This window comes from Phoenix dactylifera, chromosome 6, assembly GCF_051530095.1.
Source record: "Phoenix dactylifera cultivar Ajwa chromosome 6, Ajwa_hap1_PhDact_Kaust_v1.1, whole genome shotgun sequence".
Taxonomy (NCBI): domain Eukaryota; kingdom Viridiplantae; phylum Streptophyta; class Magnoliopsida; order Arecales; family Arecaceae; genus Phoenix; species Phoenix dactylifera.
This window is the reverse complement of record NC_143195.1, coordinates 24,949,067-24,959,721: the sequence shown is the minus strand read 5'-3', so window position 1 is coordinate 24,959,721 and position 10,655 is coordinate 24,949,067. Positions and strand designations below refer to the sequence as shown.

Sequence of the window (10,655 nt, the reverse complement as noted above, 5' to 3'; positions counted from 1 at the left end):
GGGTTCGAGATGGAAGTTTTATTTTGTGCAGGCATTATAGTCATCAGAGTTTCTTATGGTCTAGGATCTGATTTTGAAATCCTTACAGGAGTTGTCATTCGTTGTTCTGTTTGGTACACCATTTTCCTCGTTTTTCTTGGGCTGAGTCTACACTTCCATAAAAACAAGTTTGAGTTCTTTGAACATACATATATATAGTGGTGAGCTTTTAAAAGATGATTTTATGCTTTCCTGGGGGTGAAAACCTGGAGCAGCACTTCCCTACTAAAGAAATATAGTATTATAGTCATCAGAGTTTCTAAAGGTCTTGGATTTTATTTTCAAATCTGTAGAATTGTTTTCGTTCATCTTGCTTATTTGTATAATTTGATTTAGCAGGGAGGGTTGGTTTTTGGCTGGGCTTGCACTCTCATAAAAACCAGTTTGAAGTTATAAAACGGGGGTGGTTCTTTGAACATACATACATGCATGGTGGTGAGCCTTTGAGAAATGATTTTTTGTTTTCCTAGGGGCGAAAACCTGGAGCAAGACTTCTCTAGTCTGAGACAACTTGTATTCTTCTAATTTTAAGTGAGGCCATTTACTACATGGTAGCCTTAATGATTAAATTACTTAAGATAGACTCTATGTTATATTCAGCTACCTTACAAGAATACTAGTGGTAGAGTTTTTTAATCATTAAACAAACAAGAGAAGCTTTGGTCAAAATTGTTAAGAGGTTGGAGAGAAAATATAAGAGTGGGTTGAATGTTTGCCTTCAATTGACAACCTTATCGGAGGTTGTTACCCGGGGTTTATAGACCCCAGCGGTTTTGATGAGTTTTTTCTTCAGCAGTTTTGATGGTTTGGTTGTCCCAGTTCTAATTTCAGCAATTTTGGTTGAAAATAAAAAAATGAACTATAATTAGAAAAATAGACAAAATGAAAAAATGTAAAGTAAATGACCTTTTGATTTTTTTTAAAATATGTATACGAAAAAAATTGTGTTCAGAATGTAATATATCATTTTCTAATTTAAAGTCAATATAACTTACAATTTAAATGTTTTTATTTTGGATTCTAGGTTAGTCGAATCTTTGTCAAAAAAATTACTTTTTTCTAAATGTTTTAGGTAGTTGACATCAGAATGTTTTCAAATATCTTCCAAGATTCACCAAATCTAATTTTAATATAAAGAAAATACTCCCTAAGAAGATACTCCCTAAAATTTAAGAAATAAAAACTTAGCAGAAACAACTAGTATGTAACAAATTTGACCCTCAAATAGTTTCAGTCGAGACCCCAAAACTGACCCCTAGTTTCCGAGCAGTTTTAGCTAAAACTGAAACCAGAACTCAAGCCATTCTTTACCCCCATAATATCCTTACAGTCCCCCCCAGAGCCATGATCTCCTTATGCAACATGAAACGTCAAGGACGCAGAAATGATAAAGTTGAAGAGGAAATCCAAATTTCAGAAGAAAAAAGGAACAAAGCCTTGAATATTTTATAATCTAAACCATAATGTGACAGATGAAACCTGAACCTTGAAAGTAACTGACATGTTGGGATATGGTTAAGGAATCACTTAATGTTGTATTTTGACAGCTTTCTGGTGCAGGCTAGACTACAGTTGATCCCTGTGCTTCATTTTGATGGTCGTTTAGGTATGCACTAAATTGGACTCTCCCTCTGGAAAAGAACTTAGTATCAGGTTCAAAGATTGTTTCTGCTTTCTTTAGAGATGGCGCATTTTTTGGACATTATCTTGGATATGGTGCTACTTATTTAGACATGGTGCGCATATTTTGAATAACAGTTGACCTAGTTGAATTAGTTTCCTTATAACGGGCATAGCATGTTTTTCCCAAAAAAAAAACATGTATTAATCTCAATCGTGATTAAAGTAGCCAAAATTCTGGTGAGAAAATCCCAGTTGAACCCTGTAACAGCAGGCCTGTAGAGCTCAGCAGTCACTCTCCAACATAAGGAGGGTGTTACCTTTTTGAGCTGCAGTGAAGGGCAAAGGCAACAGCAAAGATGGATGTAGCAGCCAAAATTTGGACAAGGTCGGTTAGATAAGATATGGATTAGGTGGGATACATGTTAGATCCAAAAAAAATTCAATCCGAACTCGATCTATTTATTAAATAGGTTAAAAATCCAAATTCAGGGTAGGTTATTTTATTAGATAGGTAATCTACTTGATCTAGAGTAGGTTGAAACAACTTCAATAGATTCAATGGTTAAGCATTGCCACCTTAACTTTTGGTGCTGTTAATATATAAAACATAAGAGACGAAACAAAGATAGAGAAAGGGAGGAATGAAGGTCAAAAGGTAAATAACAAAAAAAGATTTTACATAAAATTCCACCTAATTTGTTGATTTGCAAGGAAAGATATTTTTGGCCTAATGATATGGAATCGGAGTTTCCGGACAATTTTACTCTTGGATCTAAGTGTGAGGTGGACGTTAATTAAATAGTATAATATTGAATATTCAAAATACATGTATGATGTATAGTGCACGTAAGATGCATGGATAACAAAGAAAAAAATATTGCTAAATTCTTAAAAATTAATTAGTTTAAAGAATATTAGAAAAGAGAAACTTATGATGCAGGTTCCCAAGCACCACTTTCTCTTTTCTGAAAATTCCATCTACTAATTACACTCCTTGACAATATGAGAGTTCATAAACATGTGGAACTCTTGCTTTTAATTTGGTAAGAGTGGGAGTCTTGCTAAATATGTAATAAAATATATAAACTTAAAGAAAATCATTCAGAATCCTTAAATATATATCATTCTACAAAATTAATTTGATTTTTTCTTTCCTAAATCAATAATTAGATGGATTTTTATACAAAATTCACTAATTAAAAAAATTCTTCACATGCTTTGCTCTTACAGGCATCCCACCTGTCAACTGTTACCTTTTGGATTTTGGAGTTCATGAGCATATTAATGTCACCATAAACTTTGAAAATATCTTAACTTCCATCTTTTGCGAGTTCATGAGCATGATTTACCAGTTTCATTTATGTAGTAAATTCATAAAAGAAGACGACAAAGAGCCCGGATAAGCAAGGAAGCAATCTGAGCCAAAACTATATGATCATACAAATATATATATATATATACAAATATATATATATATATGTATAAATATATATATATATATATACATACATACATACATATATATATATATATATATATATATACACACATACATATATATATATATATATATATACACACATACATACATATATATATATATATACACACACATACATACATATATATATATATATACACACACATACATACATATATATATATATACATATATATATATATATATATATATATATATATATATATACACACACATATATATATATATACACACACACATATATATATATATACACACACACATATATATATATATACACACACATATATATATATATATATACACACATACATACATATATATATATATACATATATATATATATATACACACACACACATACATACATATATATATATATATATATATATATATATATATATATATATATATATGACCATACAAATATGATTTATTGCATATTTGCACCTCGAACATCATTATTTGTGTGTATATATATAGCTCTCAGTTCATTATGTTTTCTTAACAATACTCATCGCATTAGATTTTTTTTTAATGATATTTATAAACAATGATTTAATACAAAATGCCTCCATTATCTTTTTACATTAATATCCTGAAATCATTTTTAGCATTTATTTGTACTTAAAGATATATTTTTGTATAAAACTTTCAAGGGAATTGATACAAAAGGAGAATATAATTATTTTATATTTGTTGATAATTCATGGAGACCAAAAGCTTTAGGGAACATGAGCCATAAATCAAAGTCTCTAGCACCATTTCTAAAGACTTTACTAACTTGACCAGTTGGCACTCTCTCCCTTCTAATCAGAGCGGGTCTGAGTATAGAAAATATCAAAATTTATATCAGTCTGGTCTGAAAACCTAATTAAAAATGAATAAAGTTTAAGTTTGAGATCATCGGGCTACAATTTATTATTTTATAAAAAAATATAAACATTTAAATTCTCCATCTGGTTATTTGCTCAATATAAAAATTGTTATAATGGCATAATACAAATGATCCAAAAACCATCGAGTTTATCTTTGCCTGGCATAAAACCTATAGCATATTAGAAATGCTTTTATGGATAATCACTACGGATAATCACAGCTTTCTTCCCCTGCTTCCCATTTGCGAAACATTAGTCCGTATATTATCACCAAATATATTAAAAATCTTTTGCCCCCTATAGAATCCATTTTTCCTCTGCCAAATTAAAGAAGACAACACAATCCGTCGTCGGAGGGATGGCCACCCTGTACTTAGGAACATAGATGTCTGGTTGCCGTTCAATTCAGGTTGTCCATATATTTCAGGAGACAAACAAGGCTGCAAACTGAACTGCCTCTTTTGCTACTCATCATTTCAGAGAAATGTTATGGACTGAGACTGTAGTTGCTCCGTTATCTTTATATCATTTTTGCTGAGAGTAGCGCTCATGCTCGTTTGACATGAGCTATACCAAAAAAAAAAAAAAAAAAAAAAGCTGTCCTTCCCAAGGCCCAAGGGGAAGAACCGGACGCTAGCACGTATAAAAGGGATGCTTTCTTGCCACTTTAATTGGAAAGCATAGCCGTCCCCTTCGCCCGTGAAGCATGATGGCTGTGGTCCACGTGAACTTTTTAGGTATTATTCGACAAAGAATCCGACACCTGAATTCCATGATATCTATATCCTACTTTAATCATACCTGTGACGATTGTTTCAGATTTTTAGAAATAAAAATTATTTTTTATTTTTCTACTTTAATCATACCTGTGACGATTGTTTCAGATTTTGTTTCTCTTCAAATTAACGAAAAACCACATGGAGATTGACATCATCTCCACATAGGACTTATTCCAATGCCTTTAATTTCACCCTTTTCTTGAAGCTACAAAACTTTGCTATCAAAAGTTCTTAGAGATTTGCAAATAACTTGAAAAACAAAAAGGTTTCATGGAACATGTCTGTCAACTCAAGTTCAACTTTCTTTTTAGATTTTTTGGAAATAATAAAAAAAGTAATGCCAAAGAGACTTTTAAATATCACTTTTAAGTTGGTGGGGGGTTGCCTCGGATATAAGACCAAAGAAGGTCGAACATGCTATACAGCACAGTAGTTAACATAGAGGTTAGCGAAAAAATGATTGATTTTTTTTTTCAAAGCGTCAATAGTTGAATCTCATCCTACATAGATCTCAAAATACTTCAAACTTAATTCATCTACGAAGATCTCAAAGTGGCTATTATGCAATCCAACACTGGATTTCTGCAAAGAAAGATGAATCCTTCTTCAGTGCGAAAGATACGACCCCAACCTATCGTGCTACATTATTTTTGAATCCAATTCTTAGCCTTAGGAATTCGATCCAAAACCTCATCAAAACGAAAAGCTCCAAACCTATACGGAATTTCTTCAGAAAGCTCGATAGGGTCTTTTGATGGGCCAGTAGATCTGCAAAAACTTGCCTCTTTATCGCTTTGGGACAGAGATAACCTTAAATAAATGGCCCCCTACTTGGCAGTCTTTCAACAGGTGGGTATGATGAGCTTAGTTTGATCACGCCATGCACTTCTTATAGTTCGGTGGATGATGCGTTTGTCTTTTGGTAGGTGGACGCCGCCCCGCACTCAAGAAAGGGGGTGTAGCGAAGATCCCACGTTCCCCACATACTGCAGATTTCTCCATGAATGGCAGCTCAAATCCAACTCGCAGCAGCCCAGAGATCCACTCATTACAAGCAAAGCCGGCTCTAATGCTTAACGGAACAAAATGCTAAATATTTTACTTAATACCATTTAAAATTATTAAATTATTTATGAGTTCCAAGAATGTTTTATTATCTGCTTAATTTATTCAAGTTTACTACTGTTATTATTTATTTAATCAAATTTTCCAAATGTAAAGATGCAGCCAAACATACAGAGTATATTACGTAAGATGCAGAAGTCACATATACTTTTTTGTTTAAAAAAGAATTCAAATGTCTAATTAAACAATGGCTGAGGGCCATTCAGGCCCATTCTTCCCCCCTCAGCCGTTACAAAGATGGTTCAAGGTTCCCCTCGTAAAAGCACCAAGATATATTAAATAATAAATATAATATAAAAAAATAATTTAAATCAAGAAAAAATTATTAGTTGGAACGAATCCACCCACTACAAATTAATAATATGCACAAATATGAGTATAAAATAAATAAATAAATAATATATAGTCATGCATATTTGTAGGTGCTGGTTGAATTGGTTCATTTGCTGTTATTGATTTAATTAAAAATTCTATGGTTGGATATCTATTTTTGAGTTGGTGGATCTAATTCAACTAATAATTTTTCCCATCATTATTTTATTAAAAAAAACACCTGCCACATTTTTATATTTATATCAAAATTAATTTATAATTATTATATCCCTATCCACTTTCACAAATCCACTCTCCAGCACTATAGTATCGTCATCCAACCAACCATTTCCCATTATTAAATGTTAATCCACCGAATGAGAAAACCATACCTCTATTTATTTATTTATCTATTTATTTACTTATTTATTCTTCTCTCCGTGGAAAAAATACAAAATAATGTATATTTTCTCGTGGTCCCTGTACAGGTCTCTCTGATCGTACCAATCACGGCGTGCCATCTCAGCAGACCTGCCATAATTCAGTGGGTCCCACCACCCTCCCCTCCGGCCACCGCTCCAAACCGCCAGCTGTCCCCAACCCACAGCCAGCACGTCGGGGAAAGCGCCCCCAATTTCTAACTCCACGAGGCCACCCGCAACTGCTGGTCCTGCCCCCACCGCCAGGACCGATCTAGCTTCCCCTCGAGCTCCTTCAGCACTTGCCACGTGGCGTCGCCCTCCTCGATCCGACGGTGGAAGAGCAGCGCACGCCGCTTGGCCGTGTCCCACAGGTTGCGCTGGATCGCGGAGAGGTTGGTGGCCGCCACGTGGTCCAGAATGGGCTCCAGATTGCCGACGTCTCGCTCCGCCACCGTGAGGGAGATCTCCTGCCACCGGACCGCCTCAGGGAACGGGAGGCGAATTCCATCCGCGATGATGACGGGGACGCAGCCCAGCGCCACCGCCTCCACTAGGCGTGGGCTCCACGGGGCCCACCCGAGGGGGCACAGGCAGAACACCGACCGCGCGATCTCCGACTGGTAGCCGGCGAACCGCTTTCGCCGGAGATAAAACCGAGGGTTGTTGCCGTAGCGATGCCATATCTCGGTTCTCACCCTCCTGCACCACGAAATGACACATCGTTACTTTCTCCGTCGAACGACTACGTTTTCAAGTGCCATTGTTGTTAACCTCAACAAAAATCTAGCTGCCATTTGATGATGTCATCTTTTACAATTCGGAAAAAAAAATTCCCTTTATTCATCGTTATAACAGCGTTACGAGCTCAAACCTCTTCTTTCCAATAAAAAAAATATATTTTACAATTCGAAGTAAATTAATATTAAGAATCATTTTATTCCACAATTAGGAAATGAAAAAAAGGAAACGACATCTGCTATTTCGGTCATATGAAAACTGTTCTGTTGTTTAACAGCAAACCATTTCTGAATTCTAATTTATCCTCAAGGAAGCATTGAGAATTGGAGACGACGGCCGTCCTGAAGAATTCCACTACTTCTTCCGGCTCTAATTAATCGATAAAAATTATACGGAGTAGGATAAGTAAACGTCACCGCTTACCTGCCGTAGAACCGGCCGCTGATGTTCTTGGGATGGACCTCCATCTTCCCCCGGAAGAACACCCAGATGTCCCTCTTCACCGTCTCCGACGCTGGCCACCGTTCAATATCCGGCGGCACGTACGGAGGTATCTGCACGTGCTCCACCTCCTGGCACACGTGCGTTGTCCGCATGCCAAACGTCTGCAATATGACGGACTCCTTCAAGAACTCCGGGATCCCATTCCGTATCGCCCTATCCTCCTATTTTTTTTAACCACCAGAATAAGAATCACTAAAAATCAAATTTAATTATTTAAAATAAGGTGGGAAAAGGGAAGAATAATACCATGGCGTGGAAGCAGGCGCCGTAGTCATGGGAGGCGACGAAGAGGTGGTCGCGGCCGCGGGAGCGGTTCCAGAAGGGGAGCTGGGAGGAGATAAGCTCCACGGCAGAGGCGAGGAGGGGGCGGGCGTGGCCAAGCGAAGGGAATCCATTCGGAGTGCTAAAATTACAAGAGACATAAACGGGGACGAAGAAGAAGTCGGCATCGTTGGGGTCGAGAGCGCGGTGGGGGGAGTCGAGGAACGCCTCGTGGAGCGCCACCTCCGCCGCGAACAAATGGGTCTCGCACCGCCGGTCGGCAAGCCAGTCTCTATTATACCTGGAGGGAAGATCGTAGACATAGATCTTGAAGGGAGGAGAAGTTGAAGTATTTCGAGCTTCGATGAGAGCGCGAGGGGTGGTTTTGAGGGGGAGGGTGGTTTTGGGGAGGGAAGTCGGGGTGGGGCGAGGGAAGAGAGTGGAAGAGGAGGAGGAGAAGAGGTAGATGGAGAGACCGAGCCAGAGGAGCCATTTGGAGTACTTCTTGAGGCAGAGGGCTTTCTCGTAGTGGTGGTGGGGGTGGTGGAGGTGTGTTCTTTTGGGGAGGAGCTTCATGTGAGGGGAGGGGGAATAGGAGGAAAAATAGCTTCTAGAGTGATGGTGAGAAGCTCTGAGCTCCGGCATGGGAGGTTAAAAGGGAGGGAGTTTGGGGGGACTTGGAGGAGGGTGGGGTGGTGTTTTCGGAGGGAGTAGGAGGTGGAGTGGTGGTGAAGGGAGATAGAAGAGAATTATTAGGGGAGAGAGAGAGATGTAAGAGGGGTTGGTGGAGAAGTGGGGCGTTGTTTTCTTTTCACTTCATTTATGGGGTCCGGTTGGTGCGATGCGTCTGGATATTTTGAGCTGGAGCTTACCAAAATCCAGAGGGCGAGGAAGGGGAAGAAGGTGAAATGAAGGGGAGTGGAACTTTCTCTATTATTGGACTATTTTTCTAATTAATATAGGTGAAGTTTCAAAGTTCTTTTAGTTGTCACATAATTATCAGTGGGTCCTAGGACTGGTCAATGGCTGTGGGCTGGATGTGGTATTCACTGTTGTTTTATTTTTTTTTCTCCTGTTGATATTCAATGCCGGGTTCCCCCAACGCCACCGCTCTCGGACACCGTTCACGTAACCCGGTTGGGCTCCTAGGCCGACGTGTCCGCCTTCTCCTCCTCGTCCTCCCTCTCCCCATCTTTCCCACCCCCGCCCGCCTCCGCCTCCGCCGCTGCCCTTAGATAGCCGTCCGTCCGCGGCCACCCTGCCTGGGCGGCGATCATGGAGGTCAACGCTGCCTCCTCCTCCGCGGCGGCGTCTGTGGAGATCAACTTCAAGGGCTACATGCTCCAGAATGCCACCGCCGTGAATCGGGCCCTCAACGCCGCCGAGTAGCTCAATGTGCTACGCCCACGGCGGTGGTAAGCGCATCTGCCCAATCATCTGCCTCGTCAACTGCGAGATGATCGACGGCCATGAGCACCATGCCACGCCTCCCGCCACCGCCGTGAAGTGATCTACACCATGTCCCTTATTCGCGACAACTTACCTTGCATGGATAACGACGATCTCCACGGCTGCCAGCCTACCAGCCATCGAGCCTTCGGCTCGCCCCTGCCGTCCTCGCTGGTTACAGTCACTGTAATAAATGGCATTTATGAAAACACTAGGATAGAGATTTGTTAGTTCTTAGAGAAGAGACTGCATCCTTCCTCCTCTTGTCTCTCCATCCCACTGCCCCCCGTAACTAGTCCAGCTCAAATTAAAATCTTGCCACCTTCGACCACCAACAATACCATCTTGTCTGGTAATCCAAACCAGCTTGTCGAGAAATCCAAAATAGCTCCAAATAAAACATTACCTCTCCTTCTCAAGCCTACGATGGCTCCATCCATGCCTCGGATATCCCCATGTCCATCCCACCACCACCGCTCCTTCGGCGGTGGCGCCACCACATGGCTCCAAGCCCCTCATCCTTCTCGTCATCCTTCTCGTCACCTCCATCTGTTGGTCATAGCAATGCCTTCTTACAACCTGTCCAAACTTGGTCGCTCCTTCAGCTCCCAACTTTGTCATACCATCTGATGGGGAGAATTCTTTGGCCTCGACTTTGACCGGGATGAATGACTTCGGTATTGGCCGATGTATTATGTGTGTCCAGACATAGAGTAATGCTAAAGATCATCACGGTTATTGGTCTCGGCAACTGGCTGCTTCAACACCGCCATAAATATACGATCAGAATAATTAATATCAAGAATATATTTTATTAGTACTACAGAAAAATGTATCTTTTTCGATATTTTTTAAATCCTTTAGCGATACTTATAAGTGTCGCTTAAAGTTCCGCCGATGCTAAACAAAGCGTCGCAGAAACTTCGGCGATATCTAAGTGAGAAAAATTTTTTCCGGTGCTTTTGAAAAGTATTATAAAAGATCAATTTTTAGCGATGCTTAAAAGCGTCACTAAAAATCTTAA

General features: G+C 39.3%; 1 protein-coding gene across 1 annotated transcript; it reads right to left on the bottom strand.

Moving 5' to 3' along the window:
• Positions 1-6,635: 6,635 nt before the first annotated feature.
• LOC103721461 (putative glucuronosyltransferase Os03g0107900) lies at positions 6,636-9,087 on the bottom strand. The gene is made up of 3 exons (XM_008811685.6): positions 8,168-9,087; positions 7,841-8,082; positions 6,636-7,378 (listed from the first exon to the last, which is right to left on the bottom strand). The coding sequence occupies exons 1-3, from the start codon at positions 8,825-8,827 to the stop codon at positions 6,895-6,897; spliced, it is 1,386 nt and encodes a 461-aa protein (XP_008809907.4). The 5' UTR covers positions 8,828-9,087; the 3' UTR covers positions 6,636-6,894.
• Positions 9,088-10,655: the final 1,568 nt, after the last annotated feature.

Excerpts from the sequence above, each read along its gene's own strand:
- LOC103721461 (XM_008811685.6), bottom strand. The coding sequence starts at position 8,827 with ATGCCGGAGCTCAGAGCTTCTCACCATCACTCTAGAAGCTATTTTTCC. Across the intron at positions 8,083-8,167 it reads GCGCCTGCTTCCACGCCATG|GAGGATAGGGCGATACGGAA; the intron begins GTATTATTCTTC and ends TAAAAAAAATAG. Across the intron at positions 7,379-7,840 it reads AGCGGCCGGTTCTACGGCAG|GAGGGTGAGAACCGAGATAT; the intron begins GTAAGCGGTGAC and ends TTCGTGGTGCAG.